A 16,516-nucleotide genomic window follows, 5' to 3' on the forward strand; every position below is an offset into this window, starting at 1 on the left:
TGCGAGTGTCTCGTCGCCCGTCGCATAGCATCGATATCCACCGTCGCCGCCGCCGCCCGTACCCTGTCTCCGAACAGACCCTGCTTCGAATTTACAGCTGAGTACATCCTTTGCAACGTGAGTCTCGGTCACTATGGCCTCCGGGCGGAAAGACTTTCTGAGCCAGCCCGCCCCCGAGAACTATGTTGCGGGTCTCGGTCGAGGTGCGACTGGTTTCACCACTCGATCAGATCTCGGACCTGCGCGTGAAGGACCTACGCCAGAGCAGATCCAGGCGGCGCTTGCCAAACGGGCGCAGCAGCTGGGAGCAGCTCCCCCTACTGCGTATGGGGCGGGGCGAGAAAAAGGCGGCAAGGAGGACAAAGCCGAAGAAGAGGAAGATGACGAGCGGTTTCAGGATCCGGACAACGAAGTGGGGTTGTTCGCCTACGGGCAGTTTGATCAAGAGGATGACGAGGCCGACCGGATCTACCGGGAGGTGGATGAGAAGATGGACAAAAGACGCAAGATGAGAAGGTGAGTTGACCGCCTCCTCCCGCCTCCCAAACCCAGACATGCGGTGATCACGAGTCATTCGGCGAACCAGTATTTTAATGGACTACTAACCTGGGATCTGATCTTGAATAGAGAAGCCCGCGAACGGCAAGAGCGAGAGGACTACGAACGCAAGAACCCCAAGATCCAACAGCAGTTTGCCGATCTGAAACGATCGCTAGCCTCCGTCTCTGAAGACGAATGGGCGAACCTACCGGAAGTGGGAGATCTCACGGGAAAGAATAGGCGTGCGAAGCAGAATCTCCGACAACGGTTTTATGCGGTTCCGGACAGTGTGATTGCCAGTGCAAGGGATTCAACTCAGTTCGACACAACCGTGGCGGACGACGGTACTCAAACCAGCGCCGCGGGCGCGGATAGCGCGGATGGAACGATAACGAATTTCGCTAATATTAGTGCTGCGCGTGACAAAGTACTCCAGGTCAGACTAGATCAGGCTGCGCTTGGCTCATCAGGAGATTCGGCTTCGGGAAGTGCCACTAATATCGACCCTAAAGGATACCTTACAAGTCTCACTCAGTCGGAGCTCAAGGCAGGTGAAGTGGAAATCGGCGACATCAAGCGTGTTCGTGTTCTTCTGGAATCGGTGACAAAGACAAATCCCAAACATGCTCCGGGTTGGATAGCTCTGGCTCGTCTGGAAGAACTTGCTGGTAGAGTTGTGACGGCCAGGAATGTCATCGCCAAAGGTTGTGAATTATGCCCGAAAAGTGAAGATGCTTGGCTGGAGAATATCCGACTCAACGAAGGACATAACGCCAAGGTCATCGCTGCAAATGCGATCAAGAACAATGATCGCTCTACAAGACTCTGGATTGAGGCGATGAGGTTGGAGACTGAGCCCCGGGCAAAGAAGAATGTTCTCAGACAAGCTATTCTTCACATACCCCAGTCCGTCGTTATCTGGAAGGAGGCCGTTAATCTGGAGGAGGACCCGACAGATGCACGTCTTCTTCTCGCAAAAGCAGTTGAGATCATACCTCTGTCGGTGGAGCTTTGGCTTGCTCTAGCACGTCTTGAGACCCCCAAAAATGCTCAAAAGGTTCTGAATGCCGCTCGAAAAGCGGTGCCTACCAGCCATGAAGTCTGGATTGCGGCTGCCAGATTACAGGAGCAAATGGGCACATCCGAGAAAGTCAATGTTATGAAGAGAGCTGTGCAGGAACTGACAAGGGAGAACGCGATGCTCAAAAGAGAGGAGTGGATCGCCGAGGCTGAGAAATGTGAGGAGGAGGGTGCCGTTCTCACCTGTGGTGCTATCATCCGCGAGACTCTCGGATGGGGTCTCGACGAGGATGATGATCGCAAGGACATCTGGATGGGGGATGCAAAGGCTAGCATTGCACGGGGCAAGTACGAGACAGCCAGAGCTATCTATGCCTATGCACTCCGTGTCTTCGTCAATCGCAGGTCGATCTGGCTTGCGGCAGCCGATCTCGAGCGCAATCACGGTAGCAAAGAAGCACTATGGCAGGTTCTTGAAAAGGCCGTGGAGGCTTGTCCACAAAGCGAAGAGCTGTGGTTGCAACTCGCTAAGGAGAAATGGCAATCTGGAGAAATCGATGATGCTCGACGAGTGCTCGGTCGTGCTTTCAACCAGAACCCGAACAATGAAGATATCTGGCTGGCCGCTGTCAAATTGGAGGCTGATGCCGACCAGACGAGTCAGGCTAGAGAGCTTCTTTCCACAGCCCGCCGTGAAGCAGGGACGGATCGCGTATGGATAAAGAGTGTCGCATTCGAGCGGCAATTGGGCAATGCTGATGAGGCCCTTGATCTCGTCAACCAAGGTCTCCAGCTCTATCCTAAAGCCGACAAACTTTGGATGATGAAGGGTCAGCTCTATGAAGCTCAGAACAAGTATCCTCAGGCAAGGGAGGCTTACGGAACGGGTACCAGAGCGTGTCCCAAGTCTGTACCGCTCTGGCTGCTGGCTTCTCGGCTGGAAGAAAAGACTGGGGCCGTTGTCAAAGCTCGCTCGGTTCTGGACCGCGCCCGTCTTGCGGTACCTAAGAGCCCGGAATTATGGACCGAGAGTGTGCGGGTAGAACGGCGTGCCAACAATCTCGCCCAAGCCAAGGTGTTGATGGCAAAAGCCCTGCAAGAGGTCCCTACATCCGGTCTTCTGTGGAGCGAAAGCATCTGGCACCTTGAGCCTCGTTCGCAGAGAAAGGCCCGTAGCTTGGAGGCTATCAAGAAGGCTGATAATGACCCGATCTTGTTCATCACTGTAGCTCGCATTTTTTGGGGAGAGCGTCGGTTGGAGAAGGCTATGACCTGGTTCGAAAAGGCTATTGTCACCGACAGTGACCTGGGCGACGGGTGGGCTTGGTATTATAAGTTCCTGTTGCAGCACGGTACTGAGGTATGACTACACTCTATTACCCTTTGCTTTCTTGTGTCTTTGCCCCTATTCCTGAACATATCATGGTCTAATATTTGGTTGTGTGCAGGAAAAACGAGCAGATGTTGTGGCCAAATGTATCACGACCGAGCCCAAGCACGGCGAAGTCTGGCAATCGATAACCAAAGACCCGGTCAATGCGCGCAAGTCAACGGAAGAGATTCTCAGAATGGTCGCAGATCGCCTCACTCAATGAGTTGCCCTGGTACACAGTCTAGACTCTCATCCCAACAGAGTCCGGTCCTAGTGATAGCGTACCGAAAGATTGCCCAGGGCTGGCGTGGGGACGCATCAGATGGCCGCGAGCTTGACCAGCTCAATGAGCTCGAACCACCAACAGGTCAACAGAGTGCAGCTTGCTTGACTATCATTAAGGTTATAGGTCAAATTAAGGCGGCTCTGAGAAGGAAGAAGCAGTGATTCTCTCCGCTATGGATGGCTAGCAAATCAGACCATCCAGCACATATGCTGGGACAAACTTATGTACAGTCCATAGAAATATGAAGCTCATCGCCAGGTTCGCGGGACTAAGCCCTTGCATCCTGGAGCTCAAAGACATATCATATATGTAGCATGCCAAGATTTTGTTTCCGATCATCCTAGTACGTACATGACCAGCCCTTATGTCCAACAGGCAAGAGTATTGTAGCGCGCAGACTCAAGATGTTACCGAATCGATCACAAATCCCTCTCAAACAAAATTGGCTTGCTAAGGGAGTGTGGGTAGTGCGACTCGGAACGTGTTTGCGTCACATTCCGGGAGACGCCGGGTTTTGGGGGGGGGGGATGCATCACAGTGAGCCGAACTTACTGTGCACAAAGTATTTAGGAAACAAGCAATGAAGCAAGTAGGCAAGACATTGATGTGAGGAGGAAACAGATTGATATAAACAAAAGAACAGATATTATCTTTAAACTCCATGCCAAATGCAAAAATAACAGTGTCGCGCACCGTGGCGGCTATCTTAATGACTCCCAAGACGCCCTGACGCTTCCGGCCAGATCCAAGATGCTGAACTCAATCTTCGGTGCACCAAGATGGATATGTATGTGAATGTATGTGTATCAAGAACAGACGACATAAAAGTGCAGCGCATCAAAAGCAACGGATATCAAGCGGCTTGAGCCTGTGAAGGCCGAACATGAAAAAAGACAGTAAAGGAACGGGAGGCCAGCTGGAACGCAATATATAGACAGAGGGGAGAAGAGAGAGCGAGAGAGGCTAATATTCACGCGGCCATGGATAAACACTCATCCAATAAAGCACCCAAGTGCTCCCTATCAGCCGTTGTGCCTCCCTCCCAATCCGAATCAAGGTCGTCAATCTCCATTTCATCAGAGAAGAGATTTTTTCCCGCATCATCATTCGTTATCTCCACATCATCGTTTCGATCATGCTTTTCTGCCTCAAGTTCATCTTCGAGATAGCCTCCCATAATCTGGTCCACAAGCAAGGGCATATGGCTGAGAACACCGCTGCCGAGTTCTAGTGCTAGCCGGAGGTCTCGAACGCCCAATGGTTTTCGGGCCCCTGCCTCCTTAGCTTCAATTGGGAGCAATCCTGTCGCACTGTCTTTGACAATCTCCCCACGCGTGAAAGCCAACTCTTCTCTTTCCAGCTGTTGTCGATACTTGCGCATCATCATACCGTTAATGGTTCCCGAGGGACCGTTAGATCTTGTTCGTGAAAAGACCACCGACAAGACTTCCTTGACGAACGTTTCTGTTGCAATGGCCATGTATTCCGCACAGGGTAAGCTTGCACCACTGACTATAGATTCTTCATAGCATATAGGAACCATGCGTGCATGAATCGATTCAGCATCCGGAAACTCGCCGGTCTCAGATGCTAGTGGTTGTGCATAACGTTTTCGAATTTCCAATTCCCAATCTACCGCAAGCAAACCAGTAAGCTTCCAATCCCAATGAATGAAACACCTCAAGCCATCCGCAAAGTTATGAGACCTACTTGTCTTGTTTAGTCCGCCGGCGCTGGCAGGTACTTGACTGGGCAACTTGATCTGTTTCGCTAGGTGATATACCGCCAAGTCGTTGGACGAAATTTCATTGTGGTCACGCTGTCCAGTTTCAGATCACATTAGACTTGTTTATAGACATTCTATGTGGCGTGTTCAACCACACCATGATAAACGGGCTACCTACCTCTGGTATAGCTTTAAGTCTGCGCCGGTCCCTCGCAGGCAGCTGCATCACTTCCGTCTTAAGTCTCTGTTCGGCGGCATCTCCAGAATTTGGTTTCGACACGACCGAAGGCTTGTCGTTTGCGGATACCCAGCTGGCAACTCCATGGTCGGGAAGATCTCGGGTCAGGTTTCCGATGATCGCGCAGACAAAGTGATTGTGGAGGTGCTCGGTCTTTTGATCGGCGCATATGATATGGTCTACGCGCGAGGAGAGTTCGCTCTGATTCAGTTGTCCTGGTTTTTGAATCAATGCGTCAGTATCACGAATTTGGTTTGGAATAAAGGTAGAGCGGAGGTGTGGGGTCACATAGATACGACCGTAGGAGACAGCACCGCGATGCGGTCGCAAGTTCCCAAGGTGGTCATCGTGTGACTGAAGGAAGAGCTCGTCAAACCAGACTCACCCAATAGAAAAAGGGCGGTCGCCTCCTTATACTCAGACCAGTGGTCGCCGATGGCGGCCTTCAGCTCCGTGTAGACGGGTTCCAAGTCGAGTCGCGGAACGGCGTTCAGCGGCTTGGTCGACTTCTGCAGTGCTGAAGCACTGGGCGCGGAACCCTTGGACGGAGTGATCGCGGCAGATGCAGAGTCTGACCGACTCAGAGCAGCTGGGTCGATCTGCATGGTTGCGATGCTCGGAGCTGCGCGACGGGGCTGCGCGAAGCCCGGGTGGGAGGAGGAGCGGCGGAGGGGAAGGGTGGAGAGGGAGAGGAACTAGGCCTTCATGAAGGGGACGGAACTCATTCCACTCAATTTATCCCGGCGGGCTATATTTCAGTCGATAAGATGGAACGGAAGCATGCGAGAGCTCGTTGGGTGGGTGATGGCGGAGACGCGCGTTGATGAAATTGACAATGAGGAATAGGAAAGAGAGAGAGAATGACGGTGGTGGATGGGAGGAAGGAGGGAGGAGAGGCTGTTGGACTTTCCGACAATCCGCAAACGAGAACAATCTCCTCCTCCCAGCCCCCCTCAACCACAAAGAATAGTTAGTATAGGGCTGTCAAATAGATTGAGGACTATTTTCTTATATTGATTCTCTGCTTGGAACTACTTTTCCCGGGAAGTATTCCCTCTCTCGGGGGTTTCTAGTTGCTACAGTCCGGTTTCTTTTCCCTACCTCAGATCTAAGCATATAACTTCACTGCCTCCTCATCTAGGACTCCGAAGAGATGACCAATTTCCCCCAGAATTGCTTCAATTTCTCCGGACAACTGTCCCACCACCAACACTAAATCTTGATTTTAGTCTCGCGTGAATGGGATTTCTGCAGAATAAAGAACATACCGTAGGCATACAACAGGGCGTAGTCTTCGTCGGTTGACAACCGAGATGCCTCAGGGTCTTTACGATAGTGAAAGAGACGCGCTAGAAGTCGATCCCGGGCGTGCTCGACGTTGGGAAGCGCGTCGCTTAAAGGGTACTCCAGTTTCATCGAAGAGGCCATAACTGATTTTAGGGTCAGTATTTCTTTCGCCGCCCTTCTGCCGATTGCACTTTACCTGTCAGCAAATGACTGATGCGATAGGACAGCTGCTGCCGTTCCTTGACGGTGTAACGTAGAATGGACAGCTCTCCCTCGGAGGCAGTCATGTTTTTAACCAGTTCAAGATTGATGGCGACGAAAGCATCCACCATGCTGCGAGTGCGACGAAGGATATTGCCGTAGCTGGCGTCGGGAAACGCACTTTTCAACTCAAATTCTGAACGAGCTGAGGCCTGCAGGGACTCCAGGTGTGACAGGAACCGTTCGACCTCCAGTTTCTCTCGGGCACTCATGAACCCGGCAGACTCCTTTGGATTTGCCAAGGTGGACAAGGGACCACGTTTCCATATCAAGCTCATTCGAAGCCAAAGCAAACTCAGGCCGTCTTTCAGCCTTTCCCGGGCACTGATCGGCCAGATCATTCGTGTGATAATGATACCCCAGAGACAGCCTGACAAGACGGCAACCACACGATGAAGGGCAATCTCAGTGATCACGGGGCTGTCGCCTCCTTCATCTTGATCATTCCTCCCTTCCTTCTGGGCAAGTGAGTAGGCGTAAAGGACCGAGAGGTTGTATGTCAGCATGATGAATCTACCCATTGGCCCTTGACCTCGCACAATGATGATATAAAAGTTCCAACAGGCCATAAGCAAGCCTACACAGGCGAGACCATACACATTTCCGCCAGTGACATACCACGAGAGGATAGCACAACCCGCGCCCATGCAAGTGCCCAAGAACCGAGCGTACCCCGTCGTGTTCGATGCCCCAATGGTCATGGAACAAACCAACATATATGAGAGTAAACCCCATTCACCTCGCCATTGGCCATATACTGGCCGAGTAGACGGAATGAATGCGGGCAGGGCATAGAGTGCAGCGCCAGTGCCAACCTTGATCGCAAACTTGGTATCGTCCCGGCGAAACATACCCAAAGAGCGCCACAATCGATAGCCAAGTCTCTGCTTTGCGAGACTAATGGCGGTGACATCAGATGACACGCTCGAACTACTAGGCGGGTCTGGTACATGGTGCTCGCCTATATCGGCCTGCCCCATCGTGGCATCCAGCTCGTGACCTGTTACCGTCCCTTTGAAAGTCCAGCGCCAAAACTTGAGCCAGTTCCATGATCGTCCATCGGGCCTCTCCTCACTCACAAGCTGCAGCTCATCTAATATGGCCAGAAGCTCTTTCAGCTGCTCCCCAAACTCGAGCAATGAAAAACTGAAATGCCCGCAGCTGGCCGACACCTCCTCCAGATCGGCCTCGACTTCCAGCGTTTGGATGCCTAGAACTTCCCGTTGTCTATAGATGGTTTTAAGTGCCTCTTCTCGCGAATTTCGGTACAATTCCAGTGCTCGATCGAGGCTCGAGCGGTATCTGCTATTTATTGATACTCGATAGTCGGATTCCGGTTTGAACGGAATATCACGGAATATCTCCTTCAATGTGAACGCAAGGGATCTCTGAGGCTTGTTATCAGTACTGACTGCGTGGCATCTTCCTTGTCAGGTCCACTTACCATGGACGGCCCCAGATGGCTGATGAATACAGCGAAGATGTCCGCTGGGTAGAGTACCTGTTCAGCCCCTCGACCGGTGCCATTCTCCGCATAGAAATTGAATCCGTCCGCACCCGCTGCTTCTAGCAGCTCCTCTTCTGGCCTCTCGTAGATGGGTTCCAAAAGCGGGCGGTCTTCATGCAATGACCATGGACTGGGCAGCGGACCAGAGCCCAGCCCAAAGCCAGGATCAGTCCCCTGATGCGCGGCCTCGGCAGCTTTCGTTTGTTTGAGCAGTTGGAATTGTAGATGAGCAGCACTGCGCAAACCGCCCATGTTGTGAGTGATATCCTGGACCCAGCGGACCAGTGTCTTCTCGAGTCTGTACTCCTTTTCTGTACCTACGACGAAGTGCTCCATTTTGGCTTCACGCACAAGCCTGTCCAGCTGCCCATACGCTTTCTTATGCCGTGCAGCGGTAGTGAGAAATTCCGCTGTTTGGAGCTCCTCTTCCGAGCCACTCAAGAAGCTTTCAGTGATCAAAGCTAGCATTGTGGCCAAAGTTTCCGTGACCGTGGTGAGATTAGACCGCAGCTGTTTTCGTGCCGAGATTGGAAAGATCAAAAATGAAACTGCCATGGAGGCGGTTACGCCCATGACCACCATCTTAAGGACTTGGGAGATCTTTGCGAATGACAAGTCACCACTTTGCACCGCACCTTCTTTGGTCAACACCGTGATGGTGGAAAGAGACGCCAGAGAGCATGCGACGTTGACCAAAGGATCACCAAGTCTCTGCTTTGTCCAGCCAATAAAGCCTAGGCCACCTCCACAAAACACGACCAGAACTACAGCGTGACCGAGAAGGAACATGTGTAGGGTATCCTGGAAAAACATCGAGACAAACATACTGGTTACGGAGATGAGAGCGGCGTAGAGGAAGGCGGCAAAGGCACATATCAGGGCCTTGTACATGCTCCCCTGCGATCGCGCCGGGTGGAAATAGACGGTGACCGTGGCCACCATGTGTTTGCCATCTTGATGGCCCAGGAACGAGGATATAGCGGGCACAAATGTTGCGAGCGAGCCAAGCAGATAAGCCAAACTACATTTCAAGACTCCAATTCCCAGTTCCGAGGAGAAGAAGTCGTGCGCTTGCGGACCAATACTCTGGAATTTACCCCACAGGTGTGCGGATAGACCTTTGCGAGGGGCGGGGATCTCGCCGGTCAGGAGCGCTCGTCGCTCGTCGTCATTACTGCTGCCATCCAACCCCCAATCCGGATTTCGTAGATTGATAAGACCTTTTAGTCGCTGACCTGTTCGTGGAAGGACAAAAGTCGCATATCGTAGCTAATTCGAATTTTGAGAGCGTCAATTACCGCTAAGAATAAGCTTGATGTAGAAGGGTATGGTAGAGGGGAAAAGAAGTGGGTGATCATAAACGCTGCTGGCTGGCTGACCTTCTTGGGACGTAGAATGCGGCGGGAACTGCTTGATGAGTCCCCGGGCAGAGACATCTTATCACTTCATGATCCTGAACTTAGGCAGAGAACAAGGTAGGGAAGAAAAAAAAAGAAAAGAGACAGGAAGGAGAAGGAGAAGGGAGGAGAAGAGAAAAGAAAGGACGAAGAGAGGAGATCTGGCAGGGCAATGGTCAAGAGCCTGAGAAGAGGACCAAAGCCCGGGATCACACTACCACTACCTAGAGAGTTTACCTACAAAGAAGAGAACAACCCAGAAAAACATGAATTGAATTGAAGAAGTGGGAATTCATCAATGGGGAAGCTTGAATCGCGCCCCGGCGGTGGAGAGCTGGTCATCCGACCAATTGGCATGTCAACCTTAGGCATCCCCGCTCTGGGCCCCGTTACTCACTGCCCGCCCCGGGCGTCGATCCACACTCACCACGCGCAGTCTTCCCAGTGCATGATGTTCTGACTGAATACGTAGCATGTACTGTAACTACAGTACATACGCAGTTAGCATCATGTAGCTAGTAGTACTTGAAGTATATGTACTGTACTTTATACACTACTCTATGTATGATGATCTGTATACGAAGAACTCTCTGGCTTTTAAGAACACTCTAGAGATCATGCCAATCCTTCCACCTTCCACACCTTGATCGCGGCATCTGCTCCAGCCGACGCAATCTTGGACCCTCCCGCAATCCAAGCTACTCCGTTCACGCCCTCCTTGTGAGCATTCGACACTTGCAACCAGTCCCCCGGTTTAGTCAAACTCCACACGAAGATGTTGGTGTCGAGGCCCCCACTAACTACATGTGTATTGTCCTCATTCCACGCAATCGATGTGACTCGGGAGGTGTGTGCCGTCCACCGGTCCGTGACCAGGTTGCCATTCGCAGCCTGGTAGACCAACACACGGCCTCGGGAATCCCCAACAGCCAGGAGTGAGCCATCCGGAGAAAAGGCTAGAGCTGAGATGGGGTGTCGTGATGCTTTGAAGTCAGTCTTGGGTGTCAACCCGTCGGCTGAAACGTCGAAGATTTGAACCGAGGAGTCCTCGCCACCTAAGGCTGCAAGATTACCATGGGCTGCAACTGTCGTCACGGCAAACTGGGGCTTGAATTCGCCGGTCTTGAGCGCATCATGATAGACCTCGACACTTTCGGTAGTCCCCACCACCACCTTATCCTTCGCAGCCGCAATGCCTTTCGGTTGACCGGACAACTTAGTTGAGATGCCGGTGTAGGTTTTAGCACCGAGATCCACGGATCGAATCGTGTCATCCCAAGCGACACTGTAAATCCGGCCGGTGCCCTCGTGAGTCGGAGCGAGACCGGCAATGTACGCTGTATGGCCATCCCCTTCCATTTCCTCCGAAGTCCCCGTCGGAACATCCCAGTGACAGACTCTCCCGTCAAAACTGCCTGACCATAGTGTTTCCGCGTCGCTACCAGACCGGAATTGAGTCAAGGACGTGATGTTCTTCTGATGGCCTTGGATTACCTGCCGGGGCTTGGGAGTGCCTTCCACTAGGTAGTTTAGATCCCCGCTCAACGAGAGACTGATGAGCAGGCTATCAGTTCTGGCTGGTGGCCACACCACACCAACCTGCTGATCTCTGACGTTGGACACTCCTTCCTCTCCGATATCCCAGCTCTGCGTAACCTTACCCGCTTCCACATCCCAGATCTTCACGGTTCGATCGGCACTGGCAGTCACAAACTTGCGCGAGTCCTTGGCCCATGAGACAGCAAAGATGCTGCCTTTGTGCTCCCTTTCTCCAATTTGACCTCTCGGCTCGCCAGTCTTGCCATCGTAGAGCCAAATCTTTCGGTCAGCACCGACACTGACCAGGGTTGAGCCATCGGGGCTGAAGCCAACGCCATAGATATAATTGATGTGTTTGTCTCGAATACCAGTATTGAACTTGAACGGAGCGCCGTGGTAGAAAACAAGATTTTTATCATCACCGGCGGCAGCGGCCCTCAATGGTCTTTGTTGTCTGATGGAGACAGAGTTGATCTGTTGCGTGTGTCCGTAGATCTCACCGACCGTGTTGCCACTGTCCCATGTAATACAGTGCCCATATCGCTGCTTACCGTCACCGACGGCAATGATGCGCTGCGAATCACCGTCCCAAGCAAGGTCGTTGATACGGCCATTCACGATACTGTATTCACCCTTGGTGATGCCCTCTCCGGCACAGTCCCAGACACGCACAATACCAGTCGCATCCCCACTCGCCACATAGAAGCCGGAGGGGGAAAAGCGGGCGACTGTTGTCTGGGCCTTGTGTTCAGTGTACTGCCTGGCGATGGAGGGGTTGTCGATGGAGCGTAAGAAGATGGACTTATTCGCCTATGCAGTAAATCGAGATTTCGTCAGCGATCCGGCATTGAGACTCGCTTTGAAGAGCGTACCGCATATGCAAGTCGTTCGCCTTTGGCGTCCGACGAGAGTTGGGTGGGTTGACCCCTCGTGGTGGTGGGGGTCGCAGCCCAGATCGATTCTATAAAGTGCCTAGTGAGCAGAGGTCAAGGCTTAGCCAACAGAGGAATGCGAGGCCGACCGTTGGTAATTGACATGGCTGAGCCAGCAGACAATATCAGTGATTATGTGGTAGAGTTTATAGAGCAGACTTTTGGTTGGACGAAAGACACGCAGATGAAGAAAGAGAGAGGGAAACGGAAGATGAGACGAGAGACTCGGGCGGGGGGGGGATGTTTACTGTTGACGTCGTAGTACGGATTTCGGGGCCTAGACGGGTGGGGATACTTGCCGCTGCTGGTTTTCCCTCCACAAGCATCTCACCCTTGGTCGGTCGAAAGTTCGTGGTCTCGTACACATCACGTAAGAGAATGCAAATTCTCCGTAAAAACATATAGATATATTGTTATTGGGCGCCAATGCTTTCCATCAAGGCAAAGTGGGAGAGTACATGGATGGTGACAGCCCCAAATTCAAAGATCATCTTATAACATACGAGTGAACAACATAAAGCATGTCCACGAGGGAATATAAATACAAGCCAGACCCAATCGACACCATCAATGCGATAATTACTGAGTAGAAGCCGATCACTCAGAACACGCTACCTCGCCCCGAACGAGCCATAGCGCGGGCGGCCAGAATTTCTGGGTGTCGGTGAACACTGGGCATCAGCCCGAGTCCAATTGCCCTGCGGATGGCCTTGGCCATTTTGCGTTGGTTAACTGGACGCAAACCAGTCTCCCTGCTGTGCTTGATCCGGCCCATGTTGGACATGAATTCGGACATGATCGTGAAGTTCTACCAGAGGCGGCTCGTTAGCAAGCACTCCCAGGCTATTCTCACGGCCTTATTATCGGCAACCTTCTCTCTTACATACCTTATACATGTGTAGGGGATTCAGTTTTAGAGCGTCAAAGATATCAGTGGACGGGCCAACGCTGTTTCTCCATTTGCTCATCTCCGCAGGACTCAAGTCGTGAGGAGCATGAACATCACCGGCCCTCCATTCACGAGTCATGAATTTCTCCAATGGGCGGCTTTCGCTCGCGTCCTTAGAGTTCTCAATAAACCTTTTTCGGTTCAGGATGCGCCTTTTACCTAGAAAGAGACAAGAGACAGTCAGCTATGCCATTTTCTAAGAAGGAACATGCCGGGGATCCAAGCTAAGGCAGATATGAGAATGAAATTAGGTCAAAAATTGACCAGCACGCAGCAGAGTCACATACTGCTGGTGTAACCGCGATTTAGAGTCCGCTCAGCGTTGGGAGCAGCATTTGAGGCAGTAGTCGAATTCCAGCGACGAGTAGACACGGAGTTGAAGGTCGAGCCGAGAGTGCGCAATGGCGACCAGGAAAAGGAGTGGAGCGCCATGTTTGTCAACAATAGAGTCAACTAGGTGATTGCATGCAAGCGGAGAGAGTCGAAAGGTGAAGATGAAATCGATTTTCGCCTTTTCGGGGCGGGCGGGCGCCAAGAGCCGCCTCCGACAGAATCATGGAGCTTTCCGCCTTCCTTCATCCTTTTTACATCGCTCCCCCCTCCCCAAACACAATTCAGTCATTCAATCAAGCTGTCACCCCACATTTAATCGCAGACTCCATTGCTTCAAGCCATGGTACCAGGCGGCTTTGCCAGGCTCTCGTCTATGTCTTCTCTTTCCTTGCACTGATAAACATAAGTTACAAACACTACCAGGTGCTCGAAGGCGCACCGCACTCCCAAAATGCAATCCCACCTGACCCGGCGAGTTTTCCGCGCGATTCTCAATAATGAGCCGCTTCCATCTTCGCGCTGCCTCTATCGCTCGCTGCACACTGTCCGGAATTTTCGGCTTCGCGGACTCGATCTCCCGGCCTTTCATCACAATCAGCGACGCGGTTTCTTCACGTATAATGCGGCCCCGACCTCCAATGTCCAATCTGCAACGTTGCCCTCGGAGATTGGCCTAAAGCCCATGAGAGACCTCATGAGATCACTAGCCGACAAGAGCCGAGGACCTACCTTTGATGTTCTAGCCAAAGCCTTCAACGACTTCCTGGGACAACGCACTGTGCTGCCCGGTGTCATTACACACTTCCATGCGACATTGCTCTCCGTCACCTGGCATCACATGCGAACTCATGCGGAAGAACTAAGTTCCGAAGAATGGCAGAGGACTCTGTCTACTGAAGCTCTCGAAAATGTGCTCTTCATTCTCTCACAAGCAAAATGTCTACCCGAATCGCAAACAGTTGTGCGGAAATTGGCTCGTGCGGTCTTTACGGAATTGTGTCGTGATCCGTCACCAGGGATGAAACACATCAGCCGGTCTGCTTTCATTGCATATATAAATTTACAGGCTTTAAATGGCCGCCCAGATGAAGCACGCGATGTCCTGGAGCGTTTCTGGTTCAGACTGAAGAAAGCTCGCCCGACTCCTTGGCATGCGGTTATGAAGGGATTCGCCATGGTCGGCCAGAAGCGTCAGTTAGCACTGACAGCGGAGAACCTCGAAAAATATGGCGTCAAGTTTGACAGCAAATCTCATGAAGACCTTGTCAAGTTTCTAATCCAAAAGAATATGCTCAATGCGACGAAGACATTCTATGAATGTCCTTTGTCCAAAGGGCAGAAACCCGCTGTGTCCGTGAAAGAGGCCGTCATAAAATATGCTGTCTTAAACACCGAGATTGCTTGGGCAGAATCTGTGTTTGAAACACTTTCAGACGAACCGGTGGCCGAGACGATAGGTATTACCCTCTTCTGGGAAGCCGTGCAAAAGCAAAGTGCTTGCGCCGTCTTAGATAAAGCCAACATCTTGATGGCAGGCGATCAGCGTGCGAGGGAAGCACTGACCATCTCGTGTGTGAATGACCTGATTGAGTACGCAAACGCCATTCGAAACCCTGCCCTAGCCACCAGCTTTGCTACGCTGGCCTCTCAATGGGGTTTAGAATCCGACACGAGAACGCAGCTTTTGCAATTGGAATCCTACATTCAAGCAGGTGATGTTGCGAGGGCATTGGACTCCATTGAAGAGTTGCAGGATCCGGAATCGATAGCGCTCGCCAACATGCCACTAATAGACAAGCTCATCACACTTCTCTGCCAATCCGGCCAGGACGATGCGATATTCGACCGCGTTTCGACTTTCCTGGATCCGTTGTTCGAGAACAATGTATGGCTAGAAGCAAGCACTGTGGCAGCGATCACACACATGCTACTCTACCGACACGACTGGGAGGGCGTTTCGGAATTACTCCGCCCACGACTTGGGCTGTATGACACTGAAGAACGGACGAAGATCCGCAATTCGCTGACCGGGTTCATTTTGGACCTCAATCAAAAGAGTTCCGACGCGTGGGAGACGTATAACCTCCTGCTGCTCGCCTTCCCGGAAACCGGCGTCAGCATGCGCACGGACATCATGGCTTCATTTTTCAAACGCTACCGCAGCGACCTCGCCTACCTCGTCTTTGGCCACATGCGACAGGCGGAGGATTTCGCCCGGCGGCCGAAACCCGACACCTACGCCCGCTGCTTCATAGGCATCGCTCGCAACCAATCCGCCAAGCATCTCCAGCTCGTGCACAACATGCTCAAGCTCGACGTCGAGGTCGACCTGACCACTCGCGTACTCGACGGACTCATGCTCGCCTATGCCTCCTGCGACATGTCCGAGCAGGCAATGAAAGTCTTCCAAAGCATCCTCCAATCGGACGAGGGTCCGTCCCACAAAACCATTCCCATCTTCTTCAAGGCGTGCGCCCATCACAACAACGGTGTTCAGGAGGCCCTGAAGATGATGGACAAGGTTAAATTGCTCGGCATTGAGCGCAACCGCCAGCTGTACATGGCGTACGTCTTGGCTCTGGCCGCACATTGCGAGTTTGATCTCGCCACCGAGGCGTTGGAGACGATGCAGGCGGAGACCGGCCTGGAACCGACCCGCAACTCGTTAGTTCATCCTGCTCCTCTTCTATTCCCGTTTCTTCCCTCTCATGCAGTAGCGATGTGGTATGCTAATTTGCTCTTTAGAATTGGTCATTTCTATAATGCAATTCCTTCCCAACACTGGAAAGATGAAGTCGAGAAGTGGGCCCGAGCCAAATACCCCGAGCTGTGGGCGCAGCTGGAGCAGATAGAACGCAGGGAGCATGACGAGGGCCTGCGATTTAAGATTGAGACGAACGAGATTGCCGTCTAGGTGTATGTACATGAAAATAGACTATCTCAGGAAGTTCTTTGTATGTATAGTGCGATTTAGCGGTTCATTTGTGATCCGTGGACGAGCGTTTATTTCTGATGCCGTTGTAATCGACACGTATGTGGATGTGCCAAACTTACGAAGAACTTAAAAAGCGGCTCCGAATGACTGTGCCGTCAAATTGTACTGCCGTCGCAACGTGCACACCATCATTG

General features: G+C 52.1%; 4 protein-coding genes across 4 annotated transcripts; 2 read left to right on the forward strand and 2 right to left on the reverse strand.

Annotated features, from left to right (window-relative positions):
• Positions 1-63: 63 nt before the first annotated feature.
• On the forward strand, positions 64-3,468 carry BO97DRAFT_473561 (U4/U6-U5 snRNP complex subunit PRP6). Its single transcript, XM_025700250.1, has 3 exons — positions 64-516; positions 628-2,920; positions 3,009-3,468. Exons 1-3 carry the CDS (start codon positions 134-136, stop codon positions 3,153-3,155), a joined length of 2,823 nt encoding a protein of 940 aa, XP_025546728.1. The 5' UTR covers positions 64-133; the 3' UTR covers positions 3,156-3,468.
• Positions 3,469-3,794: 326 nt separating this feature from the next.
• BO97DRAFT_473562 (WD40 repeat-like protein) lies at positions 3,795-12,506 on the reverse strand (the record flags this gene model as incomplete). The annotated part of the gene is made up of 10 exons (XM_025700251.1): positions 3,795-4,850; positions 4,929-5,037; positions 5,123-5,397; positions 5,568-5,781; positions 6,387-6,400; positions 6,451-6,612; positions 6,666-8,118; positions 8,175-9,506; positions 10,277-11,983; positions 12,354-12,506. 10 exons carry the CDS (start codon positions 12,504-12,506, stop codon positions 4,189-4,191), a joined length of 6,081 nt encoding a protein of 2,026 aa, XP_025546729.1. The 3' UTR covers positions 3,795-4,188.
• A 129-nt stretch (positions 12,507-12,635) lies between these two features.
• BO97DRAFT_408904 (mitochondrial 37S ribosomal protein bS18m) lies at positions 12,636-13,521 on the reverse strand. The gene is made up of 3 exons (XM_025695962.1): positions 13,342-13,521; positions 12,993-13,213; positions 12,636-12,913 (listed from the first exon to the last, which is right to left on the reverse strand). Exons 1-3 carry the CDS (start codon positions 13,484-13,486, stop codon positions 12,707-12,709), a joined length of 573 nt encoding a protein of 190 aa, XP_025546730.1. The 5' UTR covers positions 13,487-13,521; the 3' UTR covers positions 12,636-12,706.
• Positions 13,522-13,674: 153 nt separating this feature from the next.
• On the forward strand, positions 13,675-16,349 carry BO97DRAFT_399782 (putative mitochondrial respiratory complex I chaperone (Cia84)). The gene is made up of 2 exons (XM_025694261.1): positions 13,675-16,051; positions 16,133-16,349. Exons 1-2 carry the CDS (start codon positions 13,839-13,841, stop codon positions 16,299-16,301), a joined length of 2,382 nt encoding a protein of 793 aa, XP_025546731.1. The 5' UTR covers positions 13,675-13,838; the 3' UTR covers positions 16,302-16,349.
• Positions 16,350-16,516: the final 167 nt, after the last annotated feature.

Source organism: Aspergillus homomorphus (genome assembly GCF_003184865.1).
Source record: "Aspergillus homomorphus CBS 101889 unplaced genomic scaffold BO97scaffold_62, whole genome shotgun sequence".
Lineage (NCBI taxonomy): Eukaryota > Fungi > Ascomycota > Eurotiomycetes > Eurotiales > Aspergillaceae > Aspergillus > Aspergillus homomorphus.

Coding starts and splice junctions, on each gene's coding strand:
- BO97DRAFT_399782 (XM_025694261.1), top strand. CDS start 13,839: ATGCAATCCCACCTGACCCGGCGAGTTTTCCGCGCGATTCTCAATAAT. Junction 16,052..16,132: donor CTGGAACCGACCCGCAACTC/GTTAGTTCATCC, acceptor TTTGCTCTTTAG/AATTGGTCATTTCTATAATG.
- BO97DRAFT_408904 (XM_025695962.1), bottom strand. CDS start 13,486: ATGGCGCTCCACTCCTTTTCCTGGTCGCCATTGCGCACTCTCGGCTCG. Junction 13,214..13,341: donor AAATCGCGGTTACACCAGCA/GTATGTGACTCT, acceptor GTCTCTTTCTAG/GTAAAAGGCGCATCCTGAAC. Junction 12,914..12,992: donor ATCCCCTACACATGTATAAG/GTATGTAAGAGA, acceptor CGCCTCTGGTAG/AACTTCACGATCATGTCCGA.
- BO97DRAFT_473561 (XM_025700250.1), top strand. CDS start 134: ATGGCCTCCGGGCGGAAAGACTTTCTGAGCCAGCCCGCCCCCGAGAAC. Junction 517..627: donor AAAAGACGCAAGATGAGAAG/GTGAGTTGACCG, acceptor GATCTTGAATAG/AGAAGCCCGCGAACGGCAAG. Junction 2,921..3,008: donor TGTTGCAGCACGGTACTGAG/GTATGACTACAC, acceptor GGTTGTGTGCAG/GAAAAACGAGCAGATGTTGT.